The sequence below is a fragment of the Miniopterus schreibersii genome (genome assembly GCF_964146895.1).
Source record: "Miniopterus schreibersii genome assembly, chromosome: 2".
NCBI classification, from domain to species: Eukaryota; Metazoa; Chordata; class Mammalia; order Chiroptera; family Miniopteridae; genus Miniopterus; species Miniopterus schreibersii.
The window spans coordinates 97,272,986-97,293,109 of record NC_138102.1 but is presented as its reverse complement, the minus strand read 5'-3'; the positions used below and the strand labels follow the sequence as shown (position 1 = coordinate 97,293,109).

Here is a 20,124-nt window from a genome sequence, read left to right as displayed (position 1 = left end):
TATTGGCTTCTTAGTAATATTCATTGAAGATTCTGCTGTGTGTTTTCATGGTTTGATAACTCACTTATTTTTAGTGCTGAATAATATTCCATTGTCTGCATGCACCAGAGTCCATTTATCCATTCACCTACTGTAAGACATTTTAATTGCTTCCAAGTTTTGACCATAATAAATAAGGCTGCTATTAACATCTATGTGCAATTTTTTACGTAGACATAAATTTTCAACCCCTTTGTATAAATACCAAAGAGCGTGGTTGCTGGATCCTGTGGTAGGATTATGTTTAGTTTTATAAGAAACTGTCTTCGCCCGGCTGGGCGTGGCTCGGCGGTTGAGTGTTGACCTAGGATCCAGGCGATCAGGGTTCGATTCCCAGTCAGGGCACATGACCGGGTTGCGGGCTCGATCAATGACTCTCTCATCATTGATGTTTCTATCTCTCTTTCTCTCTCCTTTCCTCTCTCTGAAATCAATAAAGATATATTTAAAAAGAAACAACAAAAAACTGTCTTCCAAAGTGGATATACCATTTTGAATTCCTACCAGCAATAAATGAGAGATAGTGTTGCTCCATATCATTGCCAGCATTTCGTGTTGCCAGTGTTTAAGATTTTGGCCATTCTAATAGGTTTATTTTGTTATCTCGCTTAAATTCGCAATTCTTGATATATGATGTAAAGATTTATTTTAACTGACAGAAGTGAGCAACATTTCCCCAATATTAAAGAGTGCAGATATTTTGGTGTGCATGTATTCAAATTGAGGGCGGAAAAATACCATAGGGTGTATATATTAAAAGATCTTCTTATATTACTGAAAGTATTTTGCTCCTTTCCTGTATAGCTGTGTGTGTGTGCGCGTGTGCATGCATGTGGATATGTATATGAAATATTTCAGAAATTGCTGTTTTTAATTGCCTGAGGAAAAAATGTTAAGTTTCCAAACATTCTTTTTTGGTTATGTTGGAAAGTTTGCATGGTATTATTTGAGTTGAATCAATGGGAACATGTCTTCTTTTCCTTTTTAGTTTAAAATTAATTTATTTACTTTTTTAAGGAAAAGATAACTTTGTTGATAAATACCTTTTAATATTAACACGTTTAAATGAGCGAATAATTTCTTGGCAAAGAGGCCTACTTTTATTTTCAGTTTTTTTTCTTTTTTCCTATTTGTTCCATTCTTCAGAATATGTTGTATTTCTTGCCTAGTATTTCCGGATAGTAATATCTATTTAACTTCTCCCATGACAGTTTGACTGGCTATCTAATAATCTTATTATTCTTTTATTTTTCTAATGAAACAAGATATATTTTCAAGTGGTAAATGTAATTTCTTTTTAGTAAAACGTTTTGGACTACTTGATGATAAAAAAGTTGAGCCTTACTACCTGCCAGAACTGAAACATTTCTCTGGGATCATATTTCTTTTAATACATTTAAATGTTCTACATCAATATTTTAAATCCAGATTTTTAGCATTTTCTTTATTAAGACCTAAATGGCTCATGCTGATCCTAGACAGTCCTTAGAATCTTTTAAGGACATGCGTGAGAAGTCTTTATGAATTAAAAGGAGAGTAATGAGTGTGCCGTTAACTGAGTAGATTGATCACAGTGTTAGATGAACATATTTTGTTGTTGATCTCAGAATGTTGGCCCATTCTATATATGTTAAGCATTTATTTAGTTCACTGTTACCTAAACCTTAGAAATTCATATTATACTTATTTTAGCCTTATTTTTGTACCATGTGAAACCTTTAAATTACGTTACCTAGAAAAATAAGTATAATATGTTTAAAAGCACAGATTAATATCCTTAGTATTAAAAGAAAAAAATAGCCTTACATTACACAAAGTAACATCACATGCTGCACTTTAGGGTATACTGCTTTAGTTAATTTACATTAGTGCAGATTTTCTGCTGTTTTGTTGTTTGCAAACTTTTTAGTTTCGAAATCCTTTTTATAGACTATAAAAAATTACCAAGGTCCCTAAAGAGCTTTTGTTTCAGTTATATCAGTATCTGCCATATGAGAAATTTAAAAGAAATTTGAAAGAAAATGGGTGTTAGTGGGAAGAGTGGTCATGTGTCACATTTTTTTGCAAATTTCTTTAATGCTCAACAGTAATGTAGTAGGAAGAGTGGTATTATTTTACCGTTTTGTAAGTTTGTTTAATGTTTGGCTTTATGGAAAATGGCTGGCTCCCTATATTTGCTTCTGCATTTCATCTATTGCAAAATGTTCTTGGTTAAAGTACATGAAAAAAATCTGACTTCACACTTCACCTTTCAGGTAATTGTGGATATTCTTGTTTGATACTGTAGTAAAACTTGATAGGCAGTAATTTTCATTACAATCTATTGGTCTACTTTGAAGTTTGAATGGCTCTCTGACTCTGGCATGATTTCATGATATCATATACCCAGCATTAGAAAAATACTGGTTTATCAAGTTACACAGGTATTTCAGGTTTTAATGTATTTTATTACACAAAATTAAAAACCACATCTTAGTACCAACTACCGATCTCATCAGAACATGTCTGTGAAAATTTGCATGATGCTGTCTGAAGTAAAATGCTTATTATTCCATGCAAAAAGTGTTTCAGCTTGCAACTCAATCGCAGGAATTGTTTTTCTTGAAATAACCACCCTACTTCAGAATGCAGCAGACATGCTTTATATATATATACTGTATTGTTGCATAGAATATTAAAAAGACATGTACCCAAGGATAGCGATTTAATAAACTTAATAATTTTTACTGCTTCATCTAGGTATTCATAATTGAACATTTTAAACTGTTATATGCATGTGAAGAATACAGTGATTTCTAGTAAAAATTGACTGCAATGTAATTTGTGCCAGAAAACCAGGATTTTTGCCCACCATTGCTTTTACACCACCCGCAAATATTGATAGAGTGAAAAGCCTGACTAGATCATCATCTTATAACTATGTTCTAGTGTTAATAAGACATGAAATAGTTCTGAATCTGTGCACTTCCTGAAAATGGTGTTGGGGACTGAGTACTCCACGAACCACTCCAAGAACTGCTATTTGAATGGAATGCTGCTTTGATATATAGTTCTGAAAATCAGTCATATTTTGCTTAATTTGTTGGTCAGATGTGAATTTACGCTTTCTTCAGTGGCAAGCTTTCAGGAATACCTATGCATAACTCTTAATGGAAAGGCACACCTTCTTATAAACATTGTAAGAATAAATCTAAAAATCATGTCTTTTGTTAGTTTTTGTTGAAATTCTTAAAAAATGAAGGTGCCTTATGAAGGTGAAAATTTCATGAACTTTATTTTGGCAGAACTTTAACCACTTACTATATGTATGACCTTGAGTAAGTTATTTAACAGACATGTGCCTCAGTTTTATGATCGATAAAATAGGATAACAATAAATGTATTTATAGGATTAATGAGGCTTAATTGAATTAATTAAAAAGTTTTTATCATAGCTTTATCATAGCTTTATTGCACTGCAGTCTTTTGAGATTTTGTTTGCATACAGGTTGTTAAACCACAACTCTTAATTTATGCTAAAGTAACAAAGCACCCTTAAAATTTTTATTATAAAAATATCACACATTCAGTGTTCCAGTTCTAATTCGAAGTAAGTTAGAAGTAATTCATAGAAGAAGTGAAGGCCTTTGTGTATTTCTTCTTGGGTGGGTACACAGTTATAGTGAACTTCTTCAAGTCATTCTCATTGATATTTGATATATCAAGTTGTAATGAGATTTGCTGTCTTAATTTCCTTTGATAATACTACCCTTAAAATCTCTGCCTCTTTCATTTTACTAGAAGATTTATAGAAAGAAACAGTAATCTTAAGATACGACTAGGAAGCTGAAAACTTCATTTGCTCATTCTAAAATAGTTTAAAAATGATCCGTCATCTCATTATACTATGTTTTTAAAAATTATGAGTGAAGCTGTATAATATAGCACTAAGTGATATCTTTATTGATTTCAGAAAGAGGAAGGGAGAGGGAGAAAGAGGTAGAAACATGAATGATGAGAGAGTCATTGATTGGCTGCCTCCTCCACTCCCCTGACTGGGGATCAAGCCCGCAACCCGGGCATGTACATTGACCGGGATTCAAACCGTGGTCTCCTGGATCCTAGGTCGATGCTCAACTGCTAACCCACGCCGGGCTAGATGATATTCTTTAAGGAAATGTCAACATGAAGTGAAACGTAATATAGTATACAATATAAATTGGTATTTTAACATAGCGATATCTACATTAACATGGATTATTGTAAGCTTCTGATTATTTCATTTACAAAAATATATTTTAGAACTGGAACCAGTTTAAAATAGAGCATCAGGAAGGGAATGTTACAGCCACTGTTGAATAATTATCTTAAAACCATAGATTTCTTCGCTGTGTTAATATGCTTCTCACAAAACTTTGTTAATAAAGAAAATGGAGTAATAGAACAATTTAAGAATAGTTTTTTAAAAAGTACTTAACTTTGTGAATAATAAGACTAAACATGTTATTTTAGAAAGTGATAGATAGGTAAAGCTGAAGTTATAAAAAGACAATAGAAATGGTAGTCTCTCTCCCTTGCCTCCACCCAGTGAATCATAAGATAAGCATCTAGTTAGGATGTTAGGGTATATAAGGGGGATTTGAAAATTGAAGTTTCAAACAGTGGGACTATAATAATTACATTCTGTTAACTATTTCTAATCTTTCGTAGTTAAGGCAAATACAAAAGTAAAAATATAAATTGAACCCTTATCCTCTCCCCAGAATGTCATGATCATAAAGTCCATGTATTAAATATCTGTTATAAATAATACCTGGAAGATTTTGGGTACGCTGAAGCTGTCCACACTTTATCAGTAGGTTTGGACATCATGGCTTATTTGATTTATTGATAATAGCACTTATTTATTGATAATAAGTGTGATTATAAAATAGTATTTTTCATGTAATTGGAAAATTATATGGATTCATCAGTAGTTTTATAAAATAGTCTAGTTTTTTTGCTGGTCAATAATATGTGTTAATCAAGTTTTAGGAGACTTATTTTTAGGAAAGTTAAACAGCTCTGATAAAGGTTTGGCGTTTAAATTTTCTAAATAACAGGACAATGTTTCTTCATGATACTATATAAGTTGGTGTTTTTTCTTATACTCTAAATTATAGGTTACCTTTTGAGGCATTGCTATTAGGTTTGATAGGTAATCGATTTGTTGCTTATTTCATTTATCCATCATAGGCTTTCATTTCTTGCTTTATTGTTCCTTTTCACCAGTATTTTGAATTAAGTGGAATTTAAACAGTTTAATAAAGTTGCTTTTGAAAGTAGGAAAATTATACCTTCTTTAGATTCAGACATTGCTGCTTTTGCCTGAGAATGTTCTTTAGTATTGCTGCATTTAACACATTTGTATGATATTGGGAAAGATGATCCAGTAATAGTGCAAATTGCAACTATAATATCTTGAGTCGTTTCACCAAGTGAAATGAAAATTTTTTAAGGAAGCAGTTTCTGTATTGAAATTTAACATATTTGTACATTTATATGACCTTTTGTGTCACAGTTAACCTCAAGAGCATTTTGTTTCAGAACTTGGCAGTTTGTAATAACACTTTTATTTTAGATTTCCAAGTAAAAAGTGTTCTAATGAAGGAAGAAATGTTATATTGAGTGTTTAATGATTGCTTGTGTGTCTTGGAGACTTTTATGGTAGTCCTATATAGGTCCTGGTTAAAATAATGCTTGAATACTTGAATAAAAAGGCAAGGATGAATTACAATACTTCAGAAGTCAAAATAATCTATAACTGTTTTTAGCTTAGTGCCCCACAGCTGTTTGTATTGTATGTTTGAATATAAAAGTGATAACGATCATTTCTGTTTAAAGACTTTAGTGACCTGGGAGGGAAAAAAAATTGGCCCTGGTAGTTATTATTATGAGATTTTTCTTTTATTTTGGAATTTAGGCATGTATCTTTCATCTGTTAGAATAAAAACATTAAAAATATTCTGTGGTAAATTTTATGTAATCTGACTTATTTATAATCTAGCATTATAAACTGGGTGCTTTAAACATTGTAGTATATTAAGCCTGGGAGACTGAAGTTCCTTTTCAGTGCACTTTATTAAGTAAAAGATGTTGAGAACTTAAAAAAATTTTTAATGGAAAGTGATGTCCCAATTTATTCTTTTCTTTTTGATTTTAGATGGGAAATGTGATAAGATCGATAGGTTGACTGTGACAACTATGCTTACTTACAGAGAGAACAGGAAATGAGAATGGGTGATATGGGTCCCCGTGGAGCAATAAACATGGGAGGTAGGGACTGGAAGCAAAAGGCTTCTATAACTTACTTGTAATTCTTTGGGGAACTGTACATGCTGTTTGTGGTATCTACATGTCAGTAACAAACTAAAATTTGGAATCAACATTTTAATGGTGAAATCTCTTTATGTTTATTAAATTTTAAAAAATACAAGTATATTTTAAAATATATGCCTAGGAAGAACTTTTTCATTTTGTTTATTTGAAAGCTAAAAGATGTGCTATCTTTTATTCATTCATTCATTCATTCATTCATTCATTCATTCATCAATTTTTTAAAATGTTTTTATTTTCTTTAGAGAGGCAGGAAGGGAGGGGTATAGAGAGATAGAAATACCAATGAGAGCAACATCATCAATTGGCTGCCTGCTGCACGCCTCCTACTAGAGATCAAGCCTGCAACTCGGGCATGTGCCCTGACCAGAAATCAAATCGGTGACCTGTTGGTTTATGGGTCAGTGCTTACCCACTGAGCCACACCAACTGGGCTGTATTATCTTTTAATAGATTTAATGACAGAAAACTGTAACCATGTTTTGATACAATACGAAACTTGTTCAGTAATTTCATGGTATAATATTTTAAAAATCAAATTTCATGCCTTCACATTGGTTTTTTTACCTTAGAATTTTGGTAGTTTTTGAGTTGTAGTGTTTCTAAACTTTTGAGGAGTATTTTATAAATTTGTATTTTAAGGTACCCTTTTTTGTAACTTTGTGTTGTGTGGCTATTTTTATTCATTTTACTAAGTGTCAAACATTTTGCCCTAACCTACAGTATTGTGCACAGAAACATGTTGCACATTTAGGTTAATGCATAGCTTTAGAGTTAATAAAGTTTTTTTTAAATATGTTTTTATTGATTTTAGAGAGAGGAAGGGAGAGAGAGAAACATCTATTGGCTACTTCTTGTATGCCCCCTACTGGGGATCAAGCCCAAAACCCAGGCATGTGACCTGACCAGGTATCGAATTGGCAGCCTTTTGGTGCATGGGTCGACACTCAACCAACTGGGCCACACTGACCAGGGCAAGAGTTGATAAGTTTTTAAGAAAATGCTTATATTATTAGCATCTTTAATATTGATTGACTTATAACCAGGTTGTCAGGGGAAACAACACTGAGTAAGCTAGGGAAAAATAAGTGTGGAAGTTATTAAATTTGAAATGTCATACATTTTAAAAGTTAGACAAGTAACTAAATTTTATATATTCCTTTTACATTGTCCTGCTGAAGCTGTCATGAGCTTAAAATCTTTACATAACTCAAATGTACATACTGTTGTAAAGATTACATTACCTTAACATTTCAGTATGCATAACATGCACACCCACTGAGAAAATCTAAATTGTACTTAGATTATGTAGTGCATGGAATAAAAAAATCATAAAGCATCAAATGTGTGGAATGAGTATTTTCCATGATCATCTTCCTTCCTCCTCTCATGGCAGTTTCTTTGCCACTGACAATTAGATCATCTAAAGTCATTTATTGCTGTTCACTTTGTTACTTTTCTTTTCTACCAAAGTAGTAACTGAGAATCTCTGGTATACAAAGTAAGCATGTAACATCTCCCTTACCCATAAAGAACTTCGTTGTGAGTTAATACAATGGATACACGAAATAATTAGCCAAAAATAAATAATAAAAATTGTAAATTGTGAAACACAGTTGTATATATAATAAGTACAAGTGGTTCAGTATTTATGTCTTTATCAGAGTAAATTGTGGGCTGGTCCAGGTGGTTTTAAGGATGTAAGTGTGAGGTTACGGATTATAGGAGGTTTGAAATGCCATTATAATTATTAGATTGTCATTAACGTCAGAACCAAACTTGAAACATTTCTGATGTTGGAAGGGACACCAAAGCATTCTGACTGACTGGTTGGTTAGCAGCTTTATCAGAAGAAATATGAGACTATGCCTTTAGATTCCTTATTTAGTTAGGAATTTAAGAGAATTAAAATTGTTATGGCATTTTGTTTACCAGAGAACCATATTTACATTTGAGCATTTACTTAACTCCCTAAAGTTTAATCCATGTAATTTTCTCCTCTTTACATTTTATCTAATAAGAGACTGTATTCTAATTGTGTACTGGAGTTATGTATCGTTATATAGTTGAGTGTTGCTGGTGTCAGTAAATTGTCACATCCTGTCAAGTTACATTGATGGAATGTGTCATTATATTTTCTGGTGTATTTACCAGTGTACATACCAAGTGAAATAGCTTATCAAACTTTTTCAGGGGGCCAGATAATTTTAACATGTCTTAGATCTTTAATTTTTTTGAGAGAGAGAGAAAACATCAATTTGTTGTTTTACTTAGTTCTGGATTCATTATGCATTCATCGATTGATTCTTTTTTTAAAAAAATATGTTTTTATTGATTTCAGAGAGAGGAAGGGAGACGGATAGAGAAATAGAAACATCAAGGAAAAACACTGATTGGCTGCCTCCTGCATTCCTCCTACTGGGTATTGAGCCCGAAACCCAGGCATATGCCCTGACCAGTAAGCAAACTACGATCTCTAGGTTTGTGGCTCAACGCTCAACCACTGAGCCACATTGGCTGGGGCATTGATTGATTTCTTGTATGTGCCCTGACTGGGGATTGAACCCACAACTTTGGCGTATTGGGATGATGCTCTAACCAACTGAGCTAACTGGCCAGGGCCTTAGATTTTCATTTTTAATTTTTAAATACGTTATGTGGTTTTTGTTTTTTAAATTGATTTTAGAGAGGAAGTGGGAGAGAGAGAAACATCGATCAGTTGCCTCCCGCATTTGCCCAGACCATGGATCAAACCTGCAACCTGGATGTGTACCCTGACCAGGAATTGGACCCAAGAGCGTTAGGTGCACAGGATCATGCTCCAGCCAACGGAGCTACATTGGCCAGGGCTTAGGTTTTTTTTTTCTTGCGGATTTTTTAATTGAAATATAATTGACATATAAACATTGTATAAGTTTAAAACGTACAGTGTGTTAAGTTGATATATTTATATATTGCAGTATGATTACCATTGTAGCTTTAGCTAACACCACCTCCATTACGTCCCATAATTATCTCTTTTCTTTGGTGAGAACACTTAACAAATCTTGTTGATTTAACTAAAAATTTATGTAAAGAGATACAGGAGTTTTAAATGGATATAAAAGATTAAAGAAATCAAATGATCTGAATTCTTAGATAGGAAAGAACAAAAAGTTATTAAATTAAGTATAATTTCACAATAATACAAGAAAGTCAAAGCTGATTAATGATAGATCTGATGACACCAAGCCAAAACAAAAAATTTTAAAACAATGGAAAAGAAGATAAAGTGCTAGATCTGGGAGATGTTATAAAGGTAATAAGAGGATACTCTAAACAATTTCATGTCAATAAATTTTAAAACTTAAATGTAAAAACTTCTAGGAAAATGTTACATGCCAAAACTGACTCAAGAATAGAAAATCCGAATATTCTATGAACACTAAAAAAATTGAATTATTAGTAAAAAATCTTCCTGTGAAGAAAATTCCGGGCCCAAATGGTTTTATCAACAGGTCGTACCAAAGGCTTAGATTTTTTTAAATTCAGTTTAATTATAGCTGTGTGGTAGAAGATGTAATTCCTAAAAATAAGACTGTACTTCAACTATTGATAGCTGGAAAGAGTATTTTTTAGTTATTTTACTATACTTGTAGTAGCATAGTTATATTTGAATCTCACAGGTTAGATGTAATAGTTATATTCTATTAAAAAAGCATACCCTAACATGACTTGTTTTGGGGAAAGTTGAGGTAAGATGGAGTCCTCCTAGATTAGTGTCTTCACTCTTTCTCATTTCCATTGTGAGAGATGTTCTCAAAGTCTAGTAAAATTTTTTTGTTTATAACTGCTAAGGGAATAGAAATATTCTTGGATAGTTAGAGTATAGATTTGTCAGGAAGAACATTTACCGATTAAGGAAATAATTCCTTCCCTATGAAGTTGGTAGGTTCCTGGGGATTCAGTTCAGAAAGAGCAATAGTGTGTTGCCAGGGACTGACAAGGGAGTAAGACTTCTTTTTCTCAGCTGCTCTTTGGACTCAGCCATTTATAGAGTTCAGCTGTATTAGATACTGTGAAGAGTTGTGGGTTTGAATGAAAACTTCAGCTCTTTTTATAATGTGTTTTTGAGAAATTGAGTTCAGAGTATTGTAATTGACCTACATAATGAAGTACTAGAAGGAAACAAGTTTAAGTCAGTCTTTGTTATGAATTTTTTATGATAAACAAGTATATGAATACTTTAGAAATAAAAAAATTTGAGGAAGTTAGCAAAAAATGCTGTGTTTGAGGCCATTATAAATATGGTGTTATAGCTCAAACACTTGCAATTTTCATCTTTCTGATGAAAAATTTTGAAGTATACCTGCTTATTCCCATTTTCAGAATTTCAGCATGTTGAAAAATTAAAAAATCAAATATGTTAATATTATATCTCTTTTGGTTGCAGTTGCTTTTAAAAATAAGCTTTGTCATGTTGAGAGTCATTTCCCTTTTTTTTTTGTTTAGATTACATTTTTCTCCATAAAGTTAAAAAATAGTACCTTCTATAATTTTGGGAGATGTTCAGTAACTATATAAAAGTCAAGAGGCTAGTTACAGTGAACTTTATATATCGAAGGGAATGGATTCTCACAGCTTAATGCAATTTACATGCTAACATTTTTAAGTTATGACTTTTAAAAAAATTAAGTGGTTTTCTAAGTGCTAATCTTTTGCTGTTAGAGTTTAGTTACTATGTAAAGGGAATATTTGGTTAAAAAGCAGACTAGCAAATCATACTGACTTTTAAAAAAATTCTCAAGCTTTTACAGTCTCAAGTGTCCTTAAATAATTGATAGTTGTCTCATTTGTTTTATATACTTTTGTTTTTGGGATGAAAATTCTATTAGCATAGGTAATGCTCTGTTATAGAGTAGATTAACTAAGTGTCCCATTTTCAAAGAAGGAAAATGATTTTGATGATGTCGTCTGTATACATTGCCTAATTGTTGTTACATTTTTAATGTTTACTAAACTAAGATAGGACAGCTCTAAGTATAGATTGTTTTGCATAGATGCGTTTAGCCCAGCACCTGCTGGTAACCAAGGTCCTCCTCCAATGATGGGTATGAATATGAACAACAGAGGAACTATACCTGGCCCACCAATGGGTCCTGGTCCTGCCATGGGACCAGAAGGAGCTGCAAATATGGGAACTCCAATGATGCCAGATAATGGAGCAGTGGTAATGTATCATAAACATTATTTTGATTATATTCAATAATATATACTTCTGCCTCAAAGGTAACTTCACACTTAAGATAATTTGGCATCATTTGTTTTGGCAGTAAAGATCAATATGCAATGAAGAAAAAGTAATCTTGTGAAGTTATATTTTGATTATGAGGCAGTTTTTAAGTATCCTGAGTTATGATTACCAACCATGTCATACTTTGTAACACGTTACAGTTATTTTTACAGTGCTTTTAATTTGTATCCACCTCTTACCAGCATTTAAGTATTTTATGTTTGTGTTCTTTTCCTCTGTGGACTCCTTATCTTTGGTGTGGGACAATACTCCACTATGTGTAAAAAACAGTTTTTAGTAAACATTTCTACGAAAAAGATCCCTTATTAATTTCAGAGAATTTAACTGTAAAATAATTTACATTAAATTTTAAATTTACATTGTAGAATTACTAATTACATTTGTTGCTAGGTTAAAAGTAGACAATTTTATGTCTTGGTTTGAGAGTGTGAAGTTATCTTTGTGTGCATTAAATATTATAAAACCATTTCTTAGTAATTCGTATATTTAAATATCAGTAGCAAGACCTAGTACTTGTTTCATTTTTCTCAAAGTCTATCACTGTTTAAATGAGGCTTTATATTAGTAAAACATTTTCTCATTTGGTTTTTATTAATGGTTCTAAACACCATTTAGAAAAGGAAAGTTGGTTGGTTGTATATTTTGAAAAGGTGGTTTAGCTTTGAAACTACTACAAAAATCTTAAGGCGCCATTGCTGTCAAGAAAGAAAAAGCACTGCAAATTAAACTCAGACATGCTAATCAGTTGTAACTCCTTCCTGGTCTCAAAGATGTTAAAAGTGAATGTGTGTCTTAGAATTGATGGATGCAGTATTTTACCATTTAAAAATTTATTTACTTTAAATGCTATCTTTTATGAATATGGAAAAATTAGACATGCTAATAGTGTTTTTTTTAATGTGTTCGTAAAGGGAGATAAAGAGGCAGTGCTGTAATATCTACTGTGATCAGATGGCGCATAGTATAATTAGTGTTCTTGTTAACTTCAGTGGAGGCTTTACTTTAAAGTAAAATGTCTGAAAGCTAGTAAAAACTTGTACCTCCTTGGTTAAATTTTTGTGTAGCAATATAATCATTAGTAGTAATTTCGAAGCTCTGTTAGGTGGCCATTTTTTCCACCCTCCCTCTGAAATTGTAAACTATTTAAATACTGTCTTTAGTCTTTTTTACACTGGTGTTTTACTACCACCCAAAGGGAGTCTATTCAACTTTTGAGATTAATATATGTGGCTATTACTGTGAAATTTTTCAAGTATATGATTCAGATGCTTAATAAATTGTCGATTCTGAAAAAACTATATCTATTTCCCCAATAATGATCTTTCCAAAAAACATCTCAAACGATTTCATAATAATTGTTTATTTTCTGAACGTGATGCTGCTCCTCAGTTTTATCTTCTTTAAAAAAAATTGTTTTTATGCACCACAGTTACATGCAATATAAGCTTTTAAAAAAAGATACCAGAATAGTACTGTAATATTGATTAGGTTTTTAAGGTGGCATTTACTTCATAAAATCAATTCATTCTTCATGAAATTGGGGCATTGTAGCAGTATGTAACTCTTCAGATGCTTTTAAAAAAATTTTTTTTTAACATAGTAACTAATTAAATTGCTCCTTTCTTCCTTCTATGTGTGATCCTGATTCTGCTGGACTTTCTGCTGAACTTCATGACACCACTACTTGGGATTTTGCCAATTTTTCTTGTCACTTATATTTGACGTGTTCCAAATGGACTTTATATTTATTGTGTTGTATTCTAGCACAATGATAGATTTCCGCAAGGACCACCATCTCAGATGGGATCACCTATGGGTAGTAGAACAGGTTCTGAAACCCCTCAAGCACCCATGAGTGGTGTAGGTCCTGTTACTGGTGGTCCTGGTGGTTTTGGTAGAGGAAGCCAAGCAGGCAACTTTGAAGGCCCTAATAAGCGTCGTAGATATTAAACATTCTTTCATTCCTATTTAGAGAAAAAAAATTCAGTGGTATGACTTTACACTTTAACCTGTTACCTTGGAAGAAATGGTTTTATTGTTAATGTATGTAGACTTTAAAGTATTTCTTTTGTAAAACTAGAGGTTTTTGTATTTTTCTTTATTCATGAGCTTTGTAGATTAGAATGGTAATGCTGATGCTCATCATTGTGAATGTTAAAATGTGTTTGTGACCTTAGCTTAATATAAATATGCCATAGTACTGTGAAATCTATGTAGTTACTTCAATAAAGAAATCATTTTGGATAATTTACTAATGTTATTAGTGGTATTCTCTTATAGTTTTGCTAAACTTTGCTGTAACAGTAATAGTTTGGTTGCTTTAATCCCAGCCATCTAAAAATGAGAATGGATTTTCTGCTTTTTAGTTTGTGCAAATAGCACTGAAGATAGCAGCTTAATGAAAGCTATTGTCAATAAGAGGTCTGGCCAGGGAGTTTACATCTGTATAAAGGGTTCATGTTCTGTGAAACCGGAGAACTGCTGTCAGATTTCATATAGATTCTGAATATTCAGATATTCCAAGAGGAATATTAAGGATATCTTTGTCCTGTGCTGATTTTTTTCAAATAAACCTTTTCAGTCTTGGAAAAAAAACCGTTTGAAGGCAAATCTTTTGCTTATGATATGTTTATTTTTTTAAAATTTTACTTGCATTTATTTGGTGTCAATACTGAGATCTTACCCTTTTAAGTTTTCTTTAAAATCAAACAGTACTGTTAATTTGTATGTTAAGTGAGGATTTGCTGTGTGATTTAGAAGAAATAAGACATTTCTTGAGAAGGTTGGTTTCTAAAAAGTATTGAAGATGGCTTGACTCTGCAGTGTCATAATATTTTCCTGTAGTTGGTAAGTCTCCAGTAAAACTTGTCTGACAGGCTAGGTGTGTTTGTCTCCAAGTTATACAAGTTCAGTAGGTGATTTGTAAAAACAGGTGATTTTTAAATACAAGTTCAATAGGTGATTTTTAACTGATTTTTAAAAACAGTTCAATAGGTGATTTAAGTGGAAGACAGGATCATTGGAATCATATTACCTCTCTCTACTATTGAATATGTATTTTGAAGTTCAATTTTTAATACTAGAGTGAAACCGATTTTATGACATTATAATTTTTATTCCAAAACAAAGTCTTTGCTATATTTAAAATTTTGTTTTATAGCCATGTTTAATTTAAAATTACATTTAAGGAACATATCTTTAAATTAAACTGCAACTCTAACACATCAGCCATTGATCACAGTATATTTCTCACATAATGCTTCACTGTCACTATATCATGCTTTAGCTCTTTTTTTTTTTTTTTTGAAGAATAATGCGCTATTATAAAATGAACAGCATGTAAATATTATCTCTTATTTTTGCATGGTTTCTGTTTTTGCTGGAAAGCATACTTTGGAAAGAAAGAAATTTGGTTAATTTAAAATCTTGCACAAACATTTGGGTGTGAAAGTGTAATTGAGATGGCTTCTTCTGTACCAATTAAATTTTTCTTATGTTCTATCTCATCATCTTTTTTTTTTTTTTTTTTTTTAGATAGTGTGGGTGGAATTATTTTCTAAAATTTGCATCATTCACAGGCTTTTGTTTTTGGCAGTCATGGAGACTGGAATGGAAAAAAAAAGACTATATGGATTGCATTTTCCAAGAGTATGGTTTGGCAGGGAGTGGGATTTGTTTTAATTTGGATATTAATTGCAGTGTGAGGAGTTTTAACATTATCTATAATTTTTAAGTAATGTCTATTGTGCCTTAATATACCTTTCCCATCATCTACATTTTTATTCATACAATTCTTAAGTAATCTTTAGCTTTGTATTTTGCTTCAAAGCTGAATTGAGATTGAGAGGAACTTTATTCTTTGATGTTAATACCAAGCTATATTTGGCCAAGGCTATGGAATTCTGTAAGATTCATTCAAGAACATTTGAAAGCCAGTGCACAAAGATGTGCTGCTCTGCTGCACATTGTAGTGTCTGGCTCAGCTCTGGCTCCAGGAAAAGAGTTCTACGCAGCTTTTCCCCTGCATCAAGAAAATCCTTGTTCCAGTACTTACCAAGTTTACCCTGGGAACAGTCAGCTTCTGGGAGACAGTCAAGTGGAGCACCTGTGAACTCCTAGCTATTCAATTTTTAGTGTTCGTGTAGAGTTAAACACCTCTGTGGCTGGTTCAGTCAATATTTTTTCTTGTGAATTAGTATTCTAAGGCATATATTTGAATGTCATTTGCTTAAAAGTGGTAAGATATAAAAATAAAGAATTTAGCTTTTCTAAAGAAGTGTAAGTTTGTTCATATATGCTACCATAATTTGATAAAATGGTAATATGAAACAATTTGAGTATAATATCACAATATTATGTTTATGTGCCATGATTTGAAACACTGAGTTTAAAGTCTGCAGGATTTAGGTTTCATATGCTATTAATGTGTAATTAATATGCATAAAATAAAGGAACATCCCTTTTTCTAATTATTTTATTTCAGCAGTCAGAATTTTCCTGTTTTTGTTTATTTTGAAAATAAATACATTGATTTTCATGAGATACCAGTTTTTATTTGAAGAACTATATATGTTCACTTGAATTTCATAAAGCTTATTGGTTGTTTTTCTTTGAGCTTTTGGATTTTTCTATTTAAGTCAGTGCTGAGCATTCAGTGGAAGAGATTAAATTTTTAACTCTATATACAATATCAGTAATATTAGGGAAGAAAATATTATTTAGTTGGAATTGTGGATTAATAGAAATTATCAGTAAGGACAGTAACTGAAATGGATCTTGTTTCTCAAATACTAACTGGAATTTATACCTTTACATTTTAATCAGAAACATACTTGAATATTTCAGTAACTTGGTGTTTATGTTTAAATTCTATAATTGCTAAATATCACTGGAATTATTTTAACTAGTGGTCACTAATTTAAAAATGAGAGTTAGGTTGATAATTACAACCTAGATTGTGGATGAGTAAAAGAACATAAATGTGTGGTTGAAAGGAAATATTTTGTGAAAGAATGTGGTCAAGTGTATGTTTAAACCTTTAAAGGGTTTGAAATTTAGTGTCAAATGGGAGTAACTGAAATGAAAGGAACTCTCTCTTTTTTTTTTCTTCAATAACAGGAAATTTCCTGGGCAGTACTGTGGCGTTTAAATGTTTTGTGTGTCTGAGATTTGTTACAGTAGCTAATAATATATTAAAATCTTGAAATTTTGAGAGGATGGTGATGATGGTGATGATGTAATAAATCACACTTCTTCTTTTCAAGAATAAGCTAGCGAACACCCACATACCTAACTCCTAAATGTTGTTGTAATGTTTTCCTGTGTTAACTTCATAGAGAGATATTCTTAGACAGGGTCTTATTTTGGCAGGGAAACTACATCAAAGTAAGTCTTAAGTTGTATGGTTTTATTCCATGGTAAAGAAGTCATGATTAAATAAAAAACAGTACTTTCATACATAACAAGAGCAGTATTTCCTTTCCACTACCCATCATTGTTAAATTTAAAAAATAAGGAACAATTTTAATGTGCTCACTTTACATATTGTTGTTCTTCCCAGTTGTGTAAAATGAAGTGTGCATACAGTTTCCCAGTTAAATGTGCTTATATAATTTATGAAACGTCACTGGGGAAATAATAAAGAATTTCACTATTTTTATAGTATCTGATCTTTAAAGTCTGGGTTTATGCATTGTATATTGTTTTAGCTCCTTTTTTTATTTGTCAAAAGCACTGTCTTCTAAATGTAGGAAAAAAATATTCTAAAATTTTTGTTTCCTTGATTACTTAAAACAGTATTAATGAATCTTAAAAAGACTGAATATTTAAAGACCCAGTCAGAGTGCTGTGTTATTTTGGGAATATTTTTTGACCACTTTTTCTGTAAAACCATGTTTAGATTATAAATATCTAAGGCTTCCTTTTGGTTAAAATTTCTTATTTGATTATATTTTTATTTACCTGGTAGAATGAGCAGTCTGTACTTTGTTTTTTGATATTTAATTTTCCTTTTCAGTGAGAGAAGCCTATATTTTCTAGATGGAGAATACTGCATCCCTTATAGTAATTTAGCTAGAGTTCATAATTCCCATTTTTAAAAATTATTTTTTGTGTATATTGTTTTATTGCTCAAATTACCATAATCTCTACCAACTGCTCTTTCTTCTGCAACAGATACTATGTTTTATTGATTATTTAAAAATCTTAAGTTAGCATTACTGTTTGTCTCTCTGAGTTAAAGCATTGAATTTAAGAAGAGATGGTATTTTGCTTGCACATGTAAATAAAATTTCAGTTCTTTTGCATAAAATATAGTCACCTAAATTTCATGTGAGGTACTTCTCTCTCAAAATTAAGACTGAAAATAGTAGGGTTAGGTAGAATAAGAAGTGTGTGTAGTTTGAATACATGACTTTTTCTATTCAATTTTCAATATTTTTAATAAATTAGTTGAGAAATTTTCTTGTTATTAATTAAATACAAGGGTCAATAGTAATGTAAGTGGATTATATGTTTCTTAAATGCTCTGTATAAGCAAGTGTGTCGTCTGTAGTGTTGAAGACTAAATTGATATATCAAAAATTTGTTTCTAGCTCTGAAATTATCATTACAGGTTCAAACTTCACATTTTTATTATATATTCTACATCTCAGTTTAAGGTAGAAAATATATGTATTTGAGATAGCATCAGACTCTTAAATAAGTAGCCACAGTGGTTTACTGTGTTTTATGTTATATCTATGACTGGATCTCTAAGACATATTCTTCCTTGTTCTATCTTTTATGCAAATTGTCACTCAGTTGGACTTTTGTAAATGTGAGATTTTAGGTATGTTTTTGGGTTTTAGAAGAACTATGTAAATATAATCCTATCACTATGAATTATTTTTATTTTTGTATGCTTAATTAAGTCCCCCCCCCAAATTATTCATATTACCTCATGTGAAAACAGGGAACATTTTATTTTATTGAATATTTTGCCAGAATAATTTCAGTTAATTTTTCCTCAGGGTATTTGCAGATTATTAGATAATGTCAATTTGTATCATGTGAGACATTGCTTAGATTTACAAATCTGTTTCTTTAATGTAATGAGAAAAAGTAAATCTCACACATAGTGATTTTCTTAATAATTTCTGACCTTTTTAGTTTTGGAGGCAGTAGTGACTTGCTGAATGATTAATTCTTTTTTAAAAAGATTTTATTTCAGAGAGAGGAAGGGAGAAGGAGAGATAGAAACATCAATGTTGGAAGAGAGTCATTGATCGACTGCTTCCTGCACACCCCCTACTGGGATCAAGCCCAGAACCCAAGCATGTGCCCTGACTGGGTATCGACCTCAGCCTCCTGGTTCATAGGTTGACACTCAACCGCTGAGCCAGGCCAGCTGGGCATAATATTAATTCTTTAACTTGGTTAGAATATTTACATATTCATGGACTTTTGGTTAGAATATTTTAAACATTAGGATCACTATGAAGCCAATGGTTTCGCAAACTGAGCATAATAATTGGAGTAATCATCTACAAAGTGATATTTTCTCAGCCATATAGAATTTATCGGGGATCCATGCCATTCATAATTTCCCTTTATGCATTTATTCATTTTACCAGTATGTACCCATCAGTCCTATTGTGTACCAGACCCTTTGCTAGGACTGATGTAACAAAATCCCTGTTCTAAACTTGTTCTTGGAGTCAGAAACCCCTGGAGGGCTCATTAAAACACTTCTGAGCTCCACCCCAGAGTTTCTCATTCAGCAGGTGGGGAGGGGGCGCTAAAAAATGTACATTTCTAACAAGTTCCCAGGTGATGCTGATGTTGGATTTAGGGACCTTACTTTGAGAACCTTTGTTATTTAAAAGAGGCAGTGTTGGCCAGCCGGGCGTGGCTAAGCGGTTGAGCGTCCACCTAGGATCCAGGAGAGCACTGTTCGATTCCCAGTCAGGGCACACGCCCGGCTTGCAGGCTCTATCCCCAGTCCGGGGCGTGCCGGAGGCAGCCGATCAGTGACTCTCTCATCATTGATGTTTCTCTCCCTCTCATTTCCTCTCTCTAAAATCAATAAAAAATGATATATTTAAAAAATAATAATAAAGTAAAAGAGGCATTGTTTTTGGTTGGTTGGTTTTTGTTGACATAATGACTATCCTGGTGTATTGTGTGGTGTTGTGGTCTAAAAGGGGCCACATGCTAGCCTGAGAAGCTCAGGGAAGGCCTGCGTGGTGGCCTTGCAAACAGAGACCTACAGTAACCAGAGAGCATGGTTTGAAATTAAAACTTTGTAACTGAAAGCAGTTATGTCCTAGGCTAGAATCTTTCCAGACAGAAGTCACTACCTTAATTAAGCCTGTCTGTCGTCTTTTGCATCCATGATAAAATGCCTTTGGAATGTCAAGGCAATTCCTCTTTTTCCAGACCCCTCAGGATACAACCAG

At 32.3% G+C, this 20,124-nt stretch overlaps 1 protein-coding gene across 2 annotated transcripts in view; it reads left to right on the top strand.

Annotated features, from left to right (window-relative positions):
- PSPC1 (paraspeckle component 1) overlaps positions 1–20,124 on the top strand; it is a 111,559-nt gene that overhangs the window by 63,510 nt on the left and 27,925 nt on the right. The window contains exons 7-9 of one of the 2 annotated variants that reach the window (XM_081126862.1): positions 6,276–6,333; positions 11,433–11,602; positions 13,451–14,987. The exons of the other annotated variant lie outside the window; for it this stretch is intronic. Of the exons in view, the coding sequence (XP_080982988.1) occupies positions 6,276–6,333; positions 11,433–11,602; positions 13,451–13,636 (414 nt within the window). The 3' untranslated portion in view covers positions 13,637–14,987. Of the gene's footprint in view, positions 1–6,275; positions 6,334–11,432; positions 11,603–13,450; positions 14,988–20,124 lie in introns of those variants that run through there. 2 annotated transcript variants of the gene reach the window in all.